At 39.1% G+C, this 21,135-nt stretch overlaps 1 protein-coding gene across 1 annotated transcript; it reads left to right on the top strand.

Annotated features, from left to right (window-relative positions):
• The first annotated feature begins 1 nt into the window (after position 1).
• kiaa1328 (KIAA1328 ortholog) lies at positions 2 to 20,418 on the top strand. The gene is made up of 11 exons (XM_008409485.2): positions 2 to 116; positions 1,491 to 1,765; positions 1,901 to 1,992; positions 2,126 to 2,241; positions 9,970 to 10,094; positions 11,777 to 12,165; positions 13,410 to 13,628; positions 13,854 to 13,928; positions 14,041 to 14,132; positions 14,361 to 14,472; positions 20,160 to 20,418. Exons 1-11 carry the CDS (start codon positions 62 to 64, stop codon positions 20,386 to 20,388), a joined length of 1,779 nt encoding a protein of 592 aa, XP_008407707.2. The 5' UTR covers positions 2 to 61; the 3' UTR covers positions 20,389 to 20,418.
• Positions 20,419 to 21,135: the final 717 nt, after the last annotated feature.

Raw genomic sequence — 21,135 nt, 5'->3', positions numbered from 1 at the left:
GGCGGGGCTACCATTCCTTAGCAACGCTTGGCTCTCTGGGAGTGGTGGCGGTTGTTTCAATATGGCGGCAGCAGCAAAGAGAAGTGGAAACTCGGGGATATTTTGGAAGAATTTCGGTATGTTTGCTTTTGTTTGACTTTTTACGCTTCGCAGAGTACCTTACGTCCGTACGAGCTTTGCAAATAGGTGGGGGTTTGAAGTGGTCCTGCTTTAGTGCTCTCTTTTTGTGTGAGCAGCTAACAGGAAAGTTGCTGTCTCAATGAAAGGAAGTAGGGCAAAAATGTTAGCTGGCTACTTGAAGTTTAAGTTTTTTACATTTATTTTAGTGTCAGGAATTACAGTGCTGTGAACTCCGTAATCACACGGTAGCCTGCGGCGAGTCTTATCAGTTCCTAATGTTATTTCAATAAGAATAACACTGAAGAGCATCTAGCAGTAGAAGAAAGGCTAATTTATTGCTATATTAGTTTATGTTTGAATAACCCCAAGATTTAACTTAATTGAATTTTGGGAGTTTTGAAATGTTGCTTAGCTCAACTGAAATACTATCAATGTTACACTATTAAACTCTTCTAACTTGATTAGATAGTTTTAACTAACGAATTAAAATCACCTTTTGTAATTTTGTTACTCTATAAAGTATACAATTTTGAACAATTACTTGAAAATGCCAAATTTAACAGGCTTTTTTCAGAAACAAAATATTAATAGAATAATGTTAGTCTATTTGACAATATATTTGTAATGGTCAATATGGATATTAAATATCAATTTACAATAAGTGGTCTCCTGCTTTCAGCAAAAGCTTTTATTTTTATTTTCAATATGTGGAAAAACACATTGAAATTAGTATTTTTACTCATGTTTATCATACTTTGATAGTCTTAACCATTCCTCCCCCAATTATATATGCTTGTCAAAATGCAAATTGCACCTTCACACGTGAAAAGGGCTGAAAAAAATTCTCAACTTCTAACAAAGGAACCAAGAAATGAGATGAAAGTTACACAGTATTGTGATTCATATCTTAAAATGAGACATTCAGCCATTTCTGCTAGCAGTGGTCCAAAACACAGCAGCAGCAACACAATTAATCTGATTTCTAGACTTTAATTTCAAATTCCACAGAACTCAACCAAGTCGGGTTTCTGGTGAACCCACTTCAAGATTTCCAAGACTTTATGGAACTGCTTGGTACCAGATACCACAGCAGACTTTCAGGGCTCTAGTGCAGTTCATGTTTTGACAGATCAGTGCTATTAACATGGAAAAAAAGAAATCGTGGAAAAACCTGAAGTATACTTCGTGTATGATCCATCCACTGGGTTATCCATGTTATTTATTAAGATTTGCATGACATTATTATTTCCAAAAAATATTTGGAAAGAATATTTTTATCAGTTCTTGACCAAAGTACAACACCTAGATGTGTGAATCCTGTATAAACACTCCTGTATTTGCTTGTTGTTTCTTTCTGTTAACTGTCTTAGGAGTTGATGTAGGACTGAAAAGTCAGACACCTGCAGGTCTGGGCCCAGACAGGATCTATTCGTCCAGAAAAAAAGACACCAAGATCCGAGTGAAGCATTCTACTAATGGCAAAAATCAAGCTTCACTAAAAGCGACGGGGAGAAAACAAGGCCACTATCAAAGTGATTTCTCTGAGAGTTATACTACAGAAGAAGCATTAGGGGATAAAAGGGATTATGTGCCTACTATACACACCCTCTCTCAGCCAAGTGGTACCCATCTTCCTTTGCCACAGGTAAATCAGTGTCCGGTACATGTTGCGTTTTCTTCTTTCTCGTAGATAATGTAGTTCAGCATGTTAAGGCTGGCAGATTTTCACTTCAACTGTTCGTCGCTAACTCTGTGTACCTCTTAACTGTTATTTATATAGGTGAGCAGCAGAGCAAAGAGCAACATCTCTTTAAAGGACCTGTGTTTTGAAGACAAAAGGAGAATTGCAAACCTCATTGAAGAGCTAGCCAGGTATGTGAAATCATATGGCAAAGAGCGTCTTTGAAATGTTGTTAGTAATTGAAGTTCTTTTGGTGTCATAGGTTACGTGTAGACAGTCTGTTCCTTTCCTTATTTTCTAACAATGCGCCTTGCTGGTTTACAGAGTAAGTGAGGAGAAAGAGGAGTCAGTGCAGCGTCTGAAAAATGAACAGGGAAACTTTGAATGCAAGATCCAGGATCTAGAGCAGCAGAACCTGATGATAGCGAAGGAAAGAGAGAGTATCCTTTCAAACTCACTGGCAGAAAATGTTGTAAACAGTTGCTATTTATATGTAATTGGGGTAATCTTTGTGTTGTACAGGTCCTTCAGGTGCTTCTCAGTAAATTAGATTATTGAAAAGCTAAATTATTTTAGTAATTCGATTTTAAAAAGTTAAACTCATATCTAAGCATTTGTTTCTGTTAATTTTGACGATTATGGCTACAGCTAAGGAACTTTTAATACTCAGTTTTAGAAAATGGGAATGTTGTATTAATGCAGCATTTGGCAGAGCGGAGAGGAGCCAAGTTCTGCTGAAACAGGAAGTGAGCGCAAACTTTGTCTGCAGAGGGAAGCAGGAAGTGGTCCAGAGTTTCCTGACTGACTGCTGCGCTTACTTTGAACAAGATAAATCATAACAAACCAACACCAGCAGATGACAGGACTTCCCAATCCATCATTGACTGTACAAATGTCAAACTGGATCTCAAGCATCTTGGATTTTGTCCTTTCTTTCTCCAGATACTGGGGCCTTCAATGTAGGTTTTCATTAACTGATGCCATAATTGTTAAAATGAATGTAAACAAACACTTGCATGCCAATTTGTGTGTGACGAATTAAAAATAAATACAATTTGCCATAAGATGCACTTTTATATTGTAAAAAGAAAAAACTACAGCTACAATTCAACTTACAAAGGTTAGGCTTAGATCTTTGGAGATTTGATTTATGAATGTTTGCAGGTCTTTTGTAATGTTTTGACATGTTGAAACTATTAGATGTATTAGTAATACTAAGTCAAAAATCTATGAACGACTTTAAGTGGTGATGTATGGAAATGAAATGTGCTAGGTTATCCAAATGGATATCTTATAAACTGGCATATTTACTATGTCTAAGAACGTATAGAGGATAAGAACAAAATCCTTAGTTTTTAAAATTAGGCAAGTAAGTTTTGTCATTTTTGACATGCTAAGAACATAAAATTAACTACCAAACACACTAGTGCTGTTGGCTTTAATACAAAATCATATCAAAAATGCCTTTATTCTGTTGATAGTATCAACACTGCATAAGTTATCAACACTGTTCAAAACAAAATAACTTTACTAATATCAATGCACTTTTATTAAATAAATACTATTTTATTAATGTTTCACAAAGCAATCTGCAGGGGGCAGTGTTGTCTTAAGTAAGGGTACCTCAAGGCCTTGGGCTAGACCTATCAGTCTGACACAAAAAGCAAAGAAACGGATGCATTCAGATTATTTGATGCTTGCTGCAGTTGTCCTTTTTCAATTGCTCGCAGCTTATCCACTGTTGTGCTCAGAATCAATTTCGTGGTTGGAGCCGGTGGTCTTTGCCGTCTAAATTATCTTATGTGAGGTTTGATATTAACTCGGAGAACCATGTTGTTTGTTTTTTCACTGTGTTTGTTGTAAACCCTCTCTTATTGTGGGTGCTTGTTGAATACGGAATATTTTTCACTCACCTGGAAAGCCTCGAACCTTTTAACATGAAAATGGTTTTAAAAGATTACAGTCGTGTTCAATAAATTAGAATAAAGTTATTGCATTTTAGTAACTCAGTTCACTAAGTGAAACACATCATATACGGACTGATGTCTTCAAGGCTTTTTTTCTGTTAACTATGATAGCTTAAAAACGCATTTATTATTTAAATACTACATCATAGCAATATTAAAACATTTACCGCAGAAATGTGGGTTTAGCAAAAACTTTCCTAAATGCCTACTTAAAGGTTGATATTCTCAAAAGCTACTTCAGTCCGACAAAATGAGCCTCGTTTCTAATTTGTTTAATATGGATGTCTATAAGAATTCACAGGTCGGGAGATTATAAGCAGCACAATATACAGCATCTCATCATCTTGATTTAATTAAATGAAACAATTATAAAATAGGTAAAATGAAGTCTTTTTCCAGTCAATTTTACAACAAAAGTGTGTGAACTCTGCTCATTCATGTTCCCACTCAGGCACCACCTGGGCATTTCCATCAGTCTGTTTTACATTAAGAAGGCAGCAGAATATGAAGTTTATTTGACCCAGCTGGTAATTTGCACAATATGCAACAGCAGCAGGGAAAATTGGGAAAGCACAACTCTATTAAAGTCCCTTTAGCTTGGAGACTTGGCATTTACAGCAAACTTCTAAACTTCATTAAAAGGTATTTAAGAGGAGAAAGTGTTTGAATTCTAGCACCTTGGGGTATGCGGGGGGGGGGGATAACATAGTCTTTGAGTGTGTTCAAAAGTCAGGAAGCCCCTTCTTAGGAAGAAGGTTCGCACACTTCTTGGAAAGGTTAAGGAGACACCAAAGGCAAGCGCACTGAGTGAGGGTCTTGTCAAGTCTAATTCCATTACGCCTCTGCTTATCTTATCTAACCAAGACTCAGGGTTGTCTGAGGTATAAAGGATGTTGGACTATACGTTAGCCCCCAGCCACCCAGGATAAGTTAGAAAAGTACCCTTGATATTAGGGATATTCGGCTGACATTTGCAACTGACTGGCATACAGAAGTCAATCTGTGGCAGAGATGGGAGGAAAGTGTTTTGTACTTAAAGGCGTGTTGGCCTGTGTAGAAATCATTTGGGATTTCTAACGCAGCATAGACGTCTGGTTTGTTGTTGCTGCTATTTAGTGAGAGGAAACAATATGAAAGGAAACTTGTGATCTTATAAAAGGCTCAATTAGAGATTACTGGCATAATTCAATTCTGGTTGAGTTTGAATTTACAATAATTGAAATGGATGGATGGATAAAACCCAACTTTAATTAAAAATTGTTTTTGTAATGAGCAATACAAACATTTCACTTTTCATGTGCACCTTACGTCTTACGAGTTAAATCAAATTTTTATCACAATAATATTTTAGCTTTCCATTGTAGCTTGTAGACATGCTGTTAGGCATTTGCAATAAAATAACATTTTGAGAATTAAAAAAAAAAACTTGGTCATTTTAGTTTGTATATACTTTACACATGTATGTAACTTGTTTGGTTGCTAAAGTATTACGAATAAAAATAAAACATTTGTACTAAATAGGATAAAAAGAGAAGAAATGATGGGGAGGTCAATCATGTTGATATAGTTTAGTTCCTCGTTTTCATCCTTCATGTAGAAACAAGTATTTTCTCTGTGTACTAAGCAGTTGCAAAACCTGCCTGCACAAATATTTTGTGAAAAAAATTGAGTAAAACACGCAGCTCTCCAGTCATTTGAGACTTAAGCTGAAGTTGAATTTGGAAGACTGCAAGATTTTTTAACTTAAGAGTCGGGAAGAGTAGTAATTAAAATATCACTACAGAACAATCTTTCATCAAGCCGAGACTCTTAATTTTTTTAAAGGTAGAGCTCAACTTTAATATTGAAATAGGATTTGTCCTGTGTTGGTGTTGTCAGTTTAGTCTGTCAGACTGGCTCTCTGTTTGTCATGATTCATAATGACTAACGATTCAAAGCACATGTGAGAGTTGGAAGAATTGTGATGATCACAGAAGACAAAGAAAATTGACTTGTTCTCAGATTCTTATTTTAGTATGATTGTTTCTAACAGCTTATCGACTCAAATACACACACACACACACACACACACACACACACACACACACATATATATATGTTTTTTATTTATTTATTTATTTTTTTCCCCAATCTGTGAATTCGCCATACATACAGGCTACCAAGTCGCGCCAACAATGACTACTTTTATGTGTAGGGTAAAGACTCAAAGCTAGCTACTTTCATTATCAGTTGGATGTTTAAAACAAGGTCTGGAAACGCGCAGATATGCAAAAAGCCATTTAAAAAGAAAATATATATATATTTAAAGCTTATGGAGACGTCTTTCTGGTTTATTCCTGGCTACCAGAAAGCAATAGAGAATGAGACTTAAAGCAGATAACGGGAACACTGAATGAAGTACAGTGAAATTGGTTTGTTTTATGCTTTTGAGCTTTCGGCCTTTCTCACGAATCATTCTGGATTTGGAAATGTTGGAGTAAAGGGCCCACGTTATCCAGGGCATGCATATGGAGACAGCTGTTTAAGTAATGGTAGCCATGCTAGGTGTGGCGGGTTTCTCGCCAAAGATAGTTTGAAATGTGAACTTTTGAATAATTTTGATTTTGTTTTAAAGTAATAAAGCCTCATTTTGGGGCGACTGGTCTCTCACATAAAATGTGATGTAGCCTCTGCTCATACTATAAATAAATAATGACCGCTCACTGCAGGAAGGCTGAAAAATATTTTGAATGGTGTCCTTATATCGTCTTAGGTTATACTTCTTTTTATTTACTGCTATTGGCAGCACAAGTTTCAGGATATCAGGCACAACCCCTTAAGGACATTTTTTGAATGGCTTGATGGCTCCTGCTGTTCACCTCCACTAAAAAGCAAACATTGACAACACCTTCTCCTATTCAAGAATGTAAACATTGTCATTGTAGGAGTATAAGGTGGAAGACATGGGGGACACTGGGTCCATCATCGCCATAAAGTTAGAGTGATAACTGAACCAGAACTATGGAGAGTTTAATTTGCCTGCGTTTCATGATGCACTAAAACTTAGCAAATGTTTTTGATAATTTTGCTTTCTGTACTTCATTTTTCTTTGTGGGTGCCAAAATATATTTAGCAGCCGTAAAACTGCACCTACTGTTGGCTTTCCTGAACTTTCAGTGAGATACGACTTGATCTGTGCGAGTCCAAACTTCTGACTCCATCCAGTTGTCGTCTATGAATTATAAACACGTCTGTCTATCGGTGGTTTTGTCAGTTTTCTTCTTCTTTTTTTTTTTCTTTTGCTTGAATCCAGACGTGTTTTCACATCTTTCTGAATTCAATTCTCCAGAATCAGTACTATTGAGACGATTATGTAAACTGTCATCTCCTATTACTTCCCTGTCATTTTCTTCCCCACACACTTTTGATGTACTCAACAGCCATCATGCATCAGGCTCTCTGTCCCCCGCTCCCTTTTTGCATCCCTTCTCAGGCTCAATCTGTTTGACACAGAGTACTAAAGCGGGTTTTAAAATACCCCCACTTCCCCTTCCTTCTGTGCAAATTTGTTCCACCTTGAAATGGATTTCATTATTTCATTTGAGGCTCTGCCTGACAGGGAAGTGAATCATTTTGACAGGCTCCATCTGAAGCCTCTTCACTCCAACACCTCGCTTTGGAATATTTTTGGAAGGGAAGGGTGTGTGTGTGTGTGTGTGTGTGTGTGTGTGCATGTGTGTGCGTGTGTGTGTGTTATTGTCGGCACTTTGTAGTTGGGATGTAAACTGGGAGTTTGCAAAGTGCTCCCACTGGCTGAGGTCCAAGGCCCTAGGGGAGGGAAAGCATGTTTAGCGTAATGACATCGGTGCTGCAATCAAGTACGCTTTACTGAGTGGTTTTAAGACAGAGAAAGTGTAGAGGTGGCATTTGCGTAGGTATGACGAAATGAATTTGGTTTATTTATATGTTTCATATTTCATATTCTACCTTGGATTGAGGTAATCTATAGCCGAGGAGGCATGTTCAATCTCCCGCGCTGCATAAACAGACCTTCCAGTGCAGGTTTGCTTGATGTGATGCCCTTGTGATGTCCTTAGGTTTTCCGTATAGAGCTGCTTTCATGGAGATCAGCGCAGGCATCCGGGAGCCCGGGTGAGGCTGAGGGTTTAATCAAAGTGTTCTCTCACATTTTCTCAGTGTTTATGGAAGTCGCTACATTGCATTTGCCCGGTGTCTGGTCCTCAATTCAAAGTCATTCTCTCTCTCCTCCCTCCCTCCCTGGTTTCATTTCCACGGCCTGATTGAAGTCGTCTAACAAGGAAAGTGTTTTCTTATTCAGTGTTCCGCCAACTATTTCTTCAATAAGACTCTACTCTGAACTTTGATTTTCTCTTTAAACGGAAGCTCCTTTTTTTTTGTGCAAATGGATGGTGAGAAAAACTCATCAGATGGGAGAGCATGGCCACCATCATAAAAAGATATGACCTGGAGGAATACACTTTATGGTCAGACTGGGGGTAGTGTGTGTGCGCGCTACGTGCTTTGTGCACAACCTGCTTTATTGTTGTGTTTATGTGTGGACTGTTTACTGTGCATGTGGGGAATTTGCACTGTAGTGTCATGAGGGTCTTGTGTGTACGTGTGTTTGTGTCCTAGAACGTCAGAGTTGATTATTGCACGTGTGCGGATGTGCCTGTGTGCAGTCTCCCCATTCTCGTGCTCATTATCTTTGTATGTGTCGGTGTTGGTGTGGTGCTGCCACTGTCATTAGTGGGCTCCTGAGGCACAGCAGTACTCCCGTTCCAGATTAGTTTTCCTCTGGCTGCCAGCTCTCTGTCTGGCAAATAGCCTGGCGTGGCACAGCCCGGCTCAGCTCGACACAGCTTGGCTCAGCCCAGATGGCGAAAAAGCTACATGCCACAACAACAACTTTGATTTTGCTGAACTCTTCCCTCCATTTGTTTGGAGAGTTGAAGCTCTCTCCACCTTTTGTGGTACAGTGAAGATTTAAATTCAGTTTGCAGTTTGCAGGTACAGAGCCAAGAATGCAATGAAGCTAAAAAAAAAAAATACCAAGGTTTCTTAGGCAGCAAAATGGGACCATGATAAATTATTTCAAACTTTACAGCTCCTTACAAAATCGATTATACCCCATGGACGTTTTCCCATTTAATTGCGTTGCACAAACTTCAATGCATTTCTTTGGGATTTTATATTTTGCACATTAATAGGGCATAATTGTGAAGTGAAGGGAAAATGTTACATTGTTTAACAGATATTTTCAATAATGGTTGGAAAATTGTAACATATGCAGCTCCCTTGACACTAATTGCCCTAAATAACTTCCTGTGCAACCGGCTGATGCCAGAGGTCACTTTATTTGTAATTAGTACAAACTCAGTATAATTCCGGCTGTTCTCTGTTTGAAGGGCAACATTTTTTTATAACATGTTAAATTTTTATTAAAAAATAAATAAATAAATTTTAACATTATTTTGTGTTCGCTGTATCAAATACTGACTGAATAAGGAAGGCTGTTAAGGTGATAACTTAAGGAACTTGCCGAGTGTTTATATTTCAAAACAGAACCGCATAAACTGTATTTTGATTTCCTCATCGGACTCTTATTTGGACCGCTTTACTTTCCAGTATGGGAATAGCCCTTCCATCTTTATTCTTGCGTCAATGACCAGCAGCACCATCTTGTGAATGGCGGCCAAATACACTCCTGTGAACATTATTAGTTATTCGATTGGAAGTCATTTTAATCTAATAAACCATTAATTTATTAGATTCATGTTTTTTTGCCTGTGTGTTTAGCTTAACTAAATTTAACACACAGGCAGGGTTAAAATCAAATAAATCACATTATATACACAGTGGCTCAGAGTACAGGCCTAAGTCCAATTGGGAATCTGTGGTAAAATTTTCCATTCAATCTGACTGAAATTTATTTTAAATCACCTGATCAAAATAGCTCAAACTTTGGCTTTGTGACCACTTTCAAAGGCCCTGTGTACATTCAGGTGAAAAACAAAATTTATAAGGTTATAATAACCTTGTAACATAAATGCAGCTATTTACATATGTTTCTTTTTTTTAAATTAATGTCATCTTTAACGTAACAAGATGTTAGCCAACATGGTGGATGTTGGGTAAGGGATATGAAAGGCTCACCTGTTCAAGTCAAGTCTGTTTGCTACTTAACCTTTGGTCCTCCAGGCCTGCAGCTACAATACAAAGAGTGCCAGGAGCTGCTTGGCCTCTACCAGCAGTACCTTTCTGAGCAGCAGGCCAAACTGAACCAGTCCATTGCTCACCTCACTCATCCAGCAACCCTCACTAAGGTAAGGCACAGTGTGGAAGGATGGCATTGTTGTATATGTATATAATGTCACTGTAGTTGGTTCTGAACGAAGCATGTAAACTGAAGGCTGGGATTGAAGGTCACTTTGCAAAGGTCTTTTTATGACTGATGCTGGTATTTAAATATTTGAAACCAGGGCAGCCAGTTGCAGGAACTTCTGACTCAAAGTTCTCCTTCTGTGTCTTTAGAGAGGTGGTGGAAATATTTCAGTTCAGAACTGGTTTGCCACACATGCAGTTCTCCGAAAGAGTGCGCAATTCCCCAGTAACCAAAGATACATTGGAGCTATTTGCTCTGGGACTTTCTGCTGATTGTAACTCATTGTTAAGCAAGTTACAGCTGACTGGAGCTGTAGACCGTCCCAGCAGCACACAGAAGGATTGCTGCCCACTGGCCGTCTTTAGGAGTCTGCTGGACAATATTGATGTTTTTAAAATATTTACTGTTGTGGAAAATGCCCAGCTTGACTTGTTTTGACCGTGTGATGTATAATGGTTTCCTCTAGCTGTGACAACATTCAGAGAGCGTCCTCCTTCGACCTCCGTCATGTTCTCAGGCACAAATTTGTCATGCTGAATGTGACAGTGAGTCAGAGTTGTTTGTTTGAAGAATACTAACTGAACGAAATGACCTGGTTGTATTTGAACAGCAGCTAATTCTCTAAAATTCGGAATTTTTTTTTCTATAATCATAAAAAAAATTTACTACTTCTCTAACAAGGAAATGAGATTGTAAGCTTCTTAGACATATTGAGGCATTGTAGCCATTTCTTTTTTCAATTATTCACACTTGTAGTAGAGTATTATTTTATTATCATCTTATGAATACAACCTATATAATCATATCTCTGAATACATTAATCTAAATTCTTAATACCTTTTTTAAATCATATTTAAACCACTTTAATTGCTAGCAGAGTAATGCCGCAGCTTTGTGCATGTGAGGTCATATTCCGAAGTTGTCAATTCTTTAGTCCGTGCAAATTTCTCATATCATCTGTTCTTGAGCTGTGACATTTTAAAATGGAGTCAAACAAAAGGGTTCAGGAAAGTAAATTCAGAGTATTTGACCTAACCATATCTAGTCCGTTTCTCTCTCAAGGTGACTTTGTAGAGGCAAAGATGCAACTCGGGGGAAGGCTTCTGTGAGTAATAGTGACTTTGTCAACCTCGTCGTCCCTCAGCGGCTCTGAATAATAAGTGTTTGCTTGCTCTCTGACCCTCAGCAAATTACTCAGTCTCTTCCCCCATTAGAATACGAGATGGTTCTTCCCTGTGTTTGGCTCATAATTTCCTTGATCTTGATGTAAATGCCAAGTTGTCCTCTTAGTCTGTTAAATTTTACAGTTGTGAAAGATTAGTGGCGCTATAATGACTCAGCAGCTCTTTTTGGAAGCATCAGCGTCTGCACACGGTGTGTCCAAACACTGCGGTTCACGTCCATGCTCCGGCAGCAGCTTGAAACTTGTTGTGGCAGCATACCGCATTAGCTTTTGTTAGTTTGGAAAGTCCTAATGTTGTATAGGAGAATTTGTGTTTTGTTACCTAGCTGTAAATTAAACTTTTATAGAGCAGTCTGTTTTGGCTGAAGCACTTCATTAAACTCTCAGAGGCTTTCTAAATGGGCTTAACAGAACTAATTGTTCTTTTGGTTTCTGTGCAGGTGCTCGGTTCTGAGGAAACCCCCAGCAGGCTCTCTACAAGCAGAGCTAATGGCTCATTCTCTGACAGCTCGTACATCGGCCTCGCTGCTGCCGAAGCGCAGCAGGCTTCGCTGTACAGGAGCCCTAACGTAAGAAGAGGTGCTGCAGAGACGCTTAGGAACCTTGCCTCTCTTTCCTGTGACAGAGAGTTTAGTCCAAACGACGGGGCAACCAAACAGCACACGAGTCAAAAAAGAGGCTGCAGGCAGCCACGCATATGCTACACATGTGAGCACTGCCAAGGCAGTTGTCATGACATTGGCTGTGGTACACAGCACAGGAGAGGTGAAAGCAGCTGCTGTCTAGTGAACTGTCATCATGACTCCTTCACTGCGAGGGAGCATCAAAGGTAATGTTAGTGTTGACGTGCAGACTCTTGGAAAAATTATTAATGCTCCCCTGTACTGCCTCTATATGCTAGAATCACAAACGTTAGTGTAGGATTTTAGTGTTTTATTAGGAATGTAGTGTATCATTTTGAAGTGGAAGAAAAAAAGTGTGCTTGATGGATCTGAAAAGTGTGGCATGCATTTGTTTTCAGCCTTAAAAAATAACAGAAAAGGTAATTGCTAAAAGAAAGCTACAATACACTAACAAGGTGTTTGCAGATCCTTAAAAAGTATTACATTTTGTGTATCTAAAATTAAAGTCTAAAATGTCTAAATTCATTAAAAAAATTAAGTTGGCCTTAAATACAGTAATCACATGTTTTAAATTTGATTGTGGTAGAACTCTTTAAAGTAGCTTTTATTGTCTTGCAGAACCTTTCTGTCAGGTAAAAGTTGCAGTCGCATGAAAACATCTTAATTGAGTTCTCTGACTTGAGGTGGTTGAGGATACCTCTTATATCTAATATACTCTTACTATTTTGCTAGTTAGCTTTTTTGACTTAGGTAAGTACAAATTTGATCAGCAGTTGGCTGGACGACGTTTGTTTTTGCCAAAAAAAAAACGTTTGTCACTGTGAGGGTTAAGACTAGAGAGCCATTTGCAGTGTGAGAAGCACAAAGTCGGGTTCACAGTTTTTGCTGTCCTTGATTGCAATGCAGCAACTCCTCCCAACCATCCCCTATGTCTACAGTTTTTTCTCTTTTATTTTACTCAAGGTGGCATTAAAAATGTCTTTAAAAGGCTTAAATTTGACTTGCTGAAGCCTGCAGATAGCTTGTATAAGACAGTATGCAACAAGATAAAGTCACGCTTGATGGAACGGCCCAGTCAAAGACCAGACATGAATCTGATTATGATTCTTTGACTACACTTAAAAATTGAGCCTTGTGGATTTTCTCTATTCCATCTGAGCTTCTGAGGTTTTACAAAGACAAGTAGGCAAACATTTCAGTATCTAGATGAACAAAATGGCTTGAAAATTACTGCAAAAGACTTGCTATCATTCACTTCCACTTGATAGTCACGTGCTTCTTTGTCGGTCTATCACATTAAGTCTTAATTTACTTCAAAAAACATAGTTTGTTGTTGTAATATAACAAACTAGTGAAAAGCATAGGGTGGTATGAAATTTTTTTTCTCTAATTTTGATACACAACCAAACTGGAAACATGTAGATTATGTATTGCATGTGTTTCCATATAGGCTGCCAAGTAGGAACATAATTACTGCAGAAGCAAAGGAAGCCCTGACCAGGCCCCTGCTGGGTCATGAGGACTGGGAGGAGAAGCGGCACCAGCTGCTGCTGCAGAAGATGCAGTTGGAGTTGGAGAGGGAGAAGCTGCAGGCACGGCTGGCTGAGCAGGAGGAGCGATTCAGCAGACAGACAGAGCAGCTTCGACAGTCACGACTTCTTCGCAGCAGGTAGAACACACAAGCCAAAGAAACACGGCCCGTACGCAGCGACACCGCTGGGAAACGTTTACGGGCTGAAGTTGATGAGCGTTTGCTTTTGTTTCTGAATTAACACACACCCAGTCGGTCGCTGTCCGTCCGTCCTTTGTACGATGTTTCAAGTGTCAGTCATTGCAGATCATCTGTTTTTCTGACTTTGTACTCCCTCATTTTGATTTGGATCGAACGAACCAGTCCAGCTCAGGACAGTAGCTCAAAGAATGCTGGGTCAGAGTCAGAGGGTCCTTCCCACCGAGATTTTCCCTCCAGGTAAGTCAAATAATAGTTTCTATCTGACACTAAACCCAGCCATCAAATAAGCAATTCACACCCATAGAATCCTGTAGAACTAGTGGAAAAAAATCTGCCTTGTGATCTGCAGGTCGTCTGGGAATGTGGAAACTCATTCTGCAGAACAGAATTTGCACAAAAAGACTTCCCAGGCTGTTCCTGCTCCTTCTGCCAGTGGAAAGGGTAAGCCTGTCAGCGCACAGAAAAAAAGATCCACTTCATTTCTAACCGTAATGCAGGAGCTGGATACCACTGATTTATTTTTGTTATTCCGTTTGCTTATAAAACCCTATTCTGTTGCTTATAAAAGAAAGACTGTATGGTACTTTCTTTAAGTACCATATACTCTTTGTTTCCTGACTTGCTGTTATTTTTTATTTCTTTTACAGCAGTTGTGTTTTTTCTTCACAGATGATCCTTTACAACGGTCTCGAAGGGACATGGCCACATCTCCAGCAAGAACCCCTTCAACTCAAAGTTTCCCCACCTCGGTTTCTGTAATCCAAAACATCCCTGAAAACAGGTGAGCAAGTTTTAATGTAATATTATTTAGATTTTTATGAAACATCTTCTGTTTACATTGTTTAGTTTTTTCTTTTTTTCCTTTTTTTTATTTCTACCATAATCCCTGTTTTTTTTCTTGCACTTCTGCCTTGAGCAGTGAAGGAGAAAGATTGGATAATCCTTCTCCTTCACTCCAATTGTGAGGTTTTACTCTCGTAGTGCTTCTACTCCAGCAACAAAGTTAGTTTTAAGTTAGATATTTGACAGACATGCTCTTTGTGATTCACTAGAGGCAACCATGGCTTTTCATGCCAGGTGCTGTTAACAGAGAAGGTGGTTATTAATACTCCATGTGATCACTCCAGAACGCAACGTTTGTTTGTCAACAAATTCCAGTCTGTTGAAAAATGGAAACAAAAGAACCAAAAAATAATAATCTTTAGCATCCTGTAGGAAAAGCTCAGTTAGCATGGCTAGCTTTAGAAATCAGAAGTCAGAAATAATCAGTAGAACCCTGCATTAAAGTTTTACAAAATTCTGCCAAATATTTTTCAAATCCAACATATTCAATGGTTAAAAGACGTCGTAAGAGCAAAAAACCTAAACCAGACCGATTTTGATGTGGTTCATTCAGACTTCCTATTATCTGCTGAAAGTCTCGTTCTTTCTCTGAGCTGTTGCTTATTGAGCACGGAGTTCGGAAATGTCTCCACCGTTAGAAGAAGGAAAAAGCGGCTACATTTCAGTCCACTGGTGCGTAGATGTTTAACACAATCCCACCACTGACAAAAGTTTGCTTCTTAGATTAAACAAACAACACAAAAGAAATGAACAGATGGGTAAGTTAAATACATCGGTATATCAACCATCTGCTGCCAAACCCTTAAAATTCTGCATCAACATTGGCCTTAACAACACAGTTTTTTTGGCCAAGCTCTAATTTAAATGACGGTTCCGCGTCTTTTTGTTCACACGAAGAAACGTAGGATCTAAAAATCAGAATTGCGAGAGGCAATTAACAGCACAAAAAGAAGCTTTGGGTCGGTTTGTTGGGCGAATAACCTCAGATCAGAAACTTGAAGCTACTCATGTAGATAAAGGTGTGGAAAGGGAGGGAGGAAAGACACTGGGGAGATAATTAGTTATATTTTATGAGTTGTTTGTGATTCCTCAAGGCGGTTAGTGTTGTTTTTTTTTGGGCTTTTTTTTTTTACCCCATGTTCTTAAAAAAAATAAAAATAGAATCTCCAGCTTAACAACACATAAGGAATACAAATGGAAACTTTAGATCTTGCAGCTTCTCTTTGGCCTGCAGTTGTTGCAGAACTGGTAGCTAAAGGATGATTTTCCTACGTTCTCGAGCTGTAAGAAGCTAAATGAAGCTTTTTACAGGGCTAGCTTGGTGCTGTGGCCAGCCTGTCAGGAGACATGCTGCGTTCCATTAGTCGGCCTAGCAGGGATCCTGCATCAGGTGTAATTGAACAGACTTGGATGCACACGGTGCCCTCTTTCTCTCTCTCCCTCTCTCTCCTGCTTTCTTCCTGCCACAGTAATGAGACCGAGACAGCAAGTGTTAGGGAGAGATGTTAAAAGTGTGTTTGAGGGTTCGCACATTGGAAAACATGAAAAATGGGGACCAAGGAATTGCCAGATTAGGTCCAGATGGAGGACAATGGAAACGGCGAGAAAGACATGAGGTGGAGAGCGTCGGGCTTTAGTCCGAGTCACTAAATGGTAATTAACCCCAGTGCAAAACATCCCACTGCATGCACCTGTGCACATTCTTTACACAGTGGGAGGACTCGTCGGTCGCCGCGGACCTGTAAATGAAAAAAAAAAAAAAAAGAAACGAGACGCTGTGAAGCGTTTCAAAAATTATGTAGACATTTAATAAAACACTATCCCTGCTATATTTTTAGATCTTTCTCACATTTATGCTGCCTTTCATAAAAATGTCTGCTTTTTAATGCAGTGAGTGTAGGATAGTGGAGACTCACCGTTTTAAAAGACAGTTCTTTAACACGGCTGAAAGTTTACTACTTGCAACGATTAACTCTTAATCAAAGTGGTGCGCGGTCCAAGTTTAAGCTGGGAGCTCTGGCAGTGGGCCATTAATTCCAACAGGGGACCGAGGGCATCAGATCTTATTAGCATCCATTTTCACCTCCAAAGCCCATTAAAATAACTACACTGTTAGCTGCACACTGTATTTTTTACACTAAGTATAATGAGGAATTTTGCCTCTAAGATGGAGTTTGTGAGTTGTAATCATTTGATAAATAATACCTGGATTTGATTGAACCCGTTTTTATAGCTGCTGTCTGCTGTTGTTTTTTTTTAAGATACTCTACTTAGTTTTTTTTCTTTGCTTGTTTCTTTCCTTTTTCCGTTCATTCCGTCTTTCTTTATTTACATTTCTTTCTGTCTTTCTGTTTCTTTCTCTTATGTATAATAGAAAACAATTATGATATGTCCTTTACAGAACAAATATTTTTGAGTCTGTATTTAATTAATCTGTTATAATTTGTCTTCTAATCAAAACACTATATTAAATAATCAGATCCTACATGCTATAAAGACCAAAAAATAAACCAATGAAAACTGTAAGAAGTGAAGTTTTATCTCTGGTAAAGACTTCTCTGCCCAGCTGGACAACAACAGCTCCCTTATGGACATTTAATCTCGACCATTACAATCTTGATGTGCGAATTGCAAATCCAGAGCAGGTGTTAACATTAAGTGACCTCCTTAATCCCTTCATGAATCCTGTGCTAGTTAGTAATGAGACAGTTCTAGCACACCCTGCCCATCTCATCTCCATCTATCCTGTCGTTGCCTGCCTGCTATTGATTGGTTTGGAAATTGTCATGCGGGATATACGCAGCGGCCATTATAGGATTTAAAAAAAAAAATGTATCTTACTGTTTGGACTGCAAATGAAAAGAGGCACTGGGGCAAGACAGTTGTCTTAAAGGAAAGAGATAAGTCAAGTAGGAAGTGCAAGTTCTAAGAAAAGTCTGAATAATTTGTGGCAGACAGTAATGACGTTTACAGTGTTGTGTGTTTCCAGCATTGTCTTGAAGTTGTATGTATTTCTTTGGATATTATATGATAGACCAACAAAAGGAAGTGCAGAAGTGTGAAGAGGAAGGCAAATGATGCACGACTTTTCAGATTAAAGGCCTGAAAAGTATTGTGTGCGTTTATCTTCAGCAGCTTAGAAGGCAGTTTACAGACTGACTGAGGTTTTCCTCAGTCAGGTTTAGGCTTGGGGTAACCCTAAACCCTAAGTGGGGGACTGCTCATTTCCAGTCCCTCCTAAAAAGCAGTGCTTTTTAAAAAGTGAAATGAAGTCGTTTCATTTTCATAAGAAGCTTGGTCAGATCTAATGTTTGTCCAAAACGAACGAGTTCATCATCTCAACCATTAAATAATGTTTTGTTGCTGTGTCTGATCAGTTGTTGAAGTGAAAAAATAGAAGAAGTTTAGATAAAAAGGCTTAATGTCAAGTTTCCCCAAAGATTATTTGTTTGATTTTGGTCAGATTTTCAAATTCCATCGTCACAAGAAAAAAAAAAAAATTAATCAAAACAAACTGAAAACCATGTGCTGTTTTCTCTCCACGTTACAATTACATTTTTCTCAATGCTGATCTGTCAAAGAAAATCCCAATAAAACACTTTAAACTTCGTAGCTGAGGAAAAAAAAATAATTAAATGAAGTTCAAGGGGTAATGAATACTTTGGTAAAGAACTTCGTATGGGATTCCCCCCCCCCACAAAAGTGAAATACTCAGAGTCCACTTTCTTTTTCATGAAATGTTCTTACTGTATTGACTTGCTGGGAAGATGGAAGCACTTAAGTATCAACCATCCGCTGTTCTTGGATGCCCTCGACATGACCCACTGTTCTAGGTCCAAAGGCGTTTTTTTTTTCTTTTCTTTTTTCCCAGCAATGCCAGAAGCTTGTTTCTTTAACTGCTGACCATTCAGAAGCAAAGCAGACTTTCCTGAACTCTATTTGCGGGGAAAGAAAATCTCTGGCAGCTTTTGACTTTTGCAAAATTTCTACATTAAGAACTCTGCTCAAGAAAGAAAAGCTGCTCTACCAAAAAAAATCACTTGCTTTTCTCTGTTAAGTCTTCATGCAATCTCTGTGCCTTCGCTCGTCTCTGCTGCCGCCACCCCACCCATGTCTGTTCCCTCGCTCCTACCCAAACTGTTCGCCACCCCGTAACCCCCTCCTACGTCCGCCCCCCCACCTCTCGCTTGTTATAGATTGTGACCGCCGGTAAGTGATGCATTATTCATTACAGACATGTCGCTTGTTGATGGATGGCTGTTTGAGAGCCCCGTCCATTAAATAAATCAACAAATAAAAATGCAAATTCTCACATTTCGAGTGAGGCATCCCATCCAAAGTTCCTCCTTCCCTACTCCCCCCCATCCACACACACTCACACACACACGCATTCCCTCGCTGCCCCGCTTCCTATCCGAAACAGCAGTGCTCATTTCCAGTCCCTCCTATAGAAGCAGACACACATTCTCTCTCTCTCTCTCTCTCTCTCTCTCTCTCTCTCCCGCTCTCTGTCTTTCTATTTTTTCCCCTGCTGGTTGACGGGGCGCAGACCAAAATAAGGAGGACAGATTTACTTCAATTAGCTTCAGCTTTTTTATCCCCATCAGCCATCACCCTTCAGCTCCTTAGCTCTTGAACTGTACATGCATAAATTAATCCAAAGCAAAATGTAGTCGTTTTTTTTTTTGTTGTTGTTGTCCTTTTTAAAGCTTTTCAGCTACTAATGTGCGTTGCGTTCGATTTAGCTTTAAAACATGACATATCAAGGTCCAAAGCTACGTGCAGAGGAACACCAATATGCACCCTGATTGGAAGCTGCGTCTGTCCGCCGGCCACCCGCATGCATATCAACAAGTGCCTCCCGAAGATCGCCTTTACCTGGGAGAGCTGTGTGCGGAGAGCGATGCAAATCAATGCAGCTTTAAACGAGCAGAGAATTATGTTGGCAAGATCAGTGGAGCGTGCTTTAAAGAATTCATGTTTTGTATCTGGAATGGCCGTCGTTCGGCTGTGTATACACTGAATAATTTATCAAGCCAGCCAGACTGCGGGATTGAATCTCTATTAGCTTAATCTCCCCCGTTTTGGTTTATTTATTTCACTGCACACTCCCTCATTTCTATTCTGGGGGAGAAAAGCGCCACGTCCTCTCCCACTTATTCTCACACACCTGCAAAAATCAGATTTTTTTTCTTCTTCTTCTTTCTTTTTCTGCAGGGACGCCCCAGTGGGTTTGGACTTGTTAACTCTGCTTGTTAGCGTTCCACAGGCATTTTGACAAGAATGAATTTTTGTTAATACTCAAAAGTGTCTTGCTTTCAGACCGTCTGTGTTAACAAGTGAAATGTGAATGACAAATTTTCCCCTTGAAGTAGATTTCAGCTTGTCCTATTTTTGATCCTTCCTTTGTTTACTCTGTCCGTCCATCCATCCATTATGAACTTTCGGGTTTTTGCTCATCAGGAATATTTCGAAATTTCAGTCTGGTAAAGTTTTTAATTTGTGCTGGCACCCGCTCCGCTAAAATATATCCTGCAAAGCAAACTAAAGTCAGACACATAATACAAAAAAAACAAAGATAAAGCTTAAACAAAACGAGAAATAAAAAGTGTTGCTTTCTTTCAGGTTGGACAATTCCTTGAGTGAGATTTTGGATGTCTTCAGTCCCGTCTCTGCCCCGAAGCAGTACAAGCCTGCTGCTCGGAGACCCAAGACGGCGCAACGCAGTTCAACCCTCGCCAGCCCCAAACTCAGAGGAACGAGTCTGATCACTCCAGGTGGGAACTACTCACATGGCGGCGTTCAGCAGGACCTCGAAGAGAGCCAGATACTGGAAGATATATTTTTCATCTAACAAAAAGTAAAGCGAGTCACTTGATGTTCACCGTTTCGATGACGCCTTTTTATTTATTGTCTTCAATTCTTTCAGAAATTAGGATGAATTTGATTTCTGTCGATCGTGTTCTTATTGGCTACCGTGGTTGTTCTTTTATTTTTTGTTCTTTTTTTCCCTTTTATATGCAAATAAATGTATATTTATTCTGAATTTCCTCTGTTTGTGAGGTGAATTATGTTTTTCCCCTAGAAATTTTTTTAACACTGAGCTGCATTTATTGCTTCTGAAGACCTTGGCAATGTAAATGCAAACTGAATCTCATGACTCACAATTGTCCATTCTGAATCTGACTCAATGTATTATGCATAAATCTGCAGCCTCAGTAAATCCCTGGAAATATAAGCCAGTTGCTCCCATTTGCAACCAACACCTTTCCTTCTGTTTCATTACCGAGGAGCTCTGTGTGTGCATGTGCGGGTGTGTGTGTGTAAATTTCAAGTCATTACCTTCAAATTTAAGTTAAAATAAAACAATGTGACAGTCTTTACATGTGAAAAGTACATAAATAATACGAACTAATTGGTTTTATTTCAGAAAAACATAGTAAGACCGCTCCTAAAAATACAGAACAAATATCGGCTGAATTTAACAGCTTATCGTGCTGGACATAACGAGCTGATTATAGATGGTTAATGAAGCTTATCTGCTCGGTTAGCTGGCCTGGAGTCAGCTGCTGAACAGACATACCACTCAAAGCTTGTTAAC

This window comes from Poecilia reticulata, chromosome 5, assembly GCF_904066995.2.
Source record: "Poecilia reticulata chromosome 5, P_reticulata-male-v2, whole genome shotgun sequence".
In the NCBI taxonomy this organism is placed as follows: Eukaryota; Metazoa; Chordata; class Actinopteri; order Cyprinodontiformes; family Poeciliidae; genus Poecilia; species Poecilia reticulata.
This window is presented reverse-complemented; position numbering and strand designations above follow the sequence as displayed.

Coding starts and splice junctions, on each gene's coding strand:
- kiaa1328 (XM_008409485.2), top strand. CDS start 62: ATGGCGGCAGCAGCAAAGAGAAGTGGAAACTCGGGGATATTTTGGAAG. Junction 13,629..13,853: donor TCACGACTTCTTCGCAGCAG/GTAGAACACACA, acceptor CGAACGAACCAG/TCCAGCTCAGGACAGTAGCT. Junction 14,473..20,159: donor CAAAACATCCCTGAAAACAG/GTGAGCAAGTTT, acceptor GCTTTCTTTCAG/GTTGGACAATTCCTTGAGTG.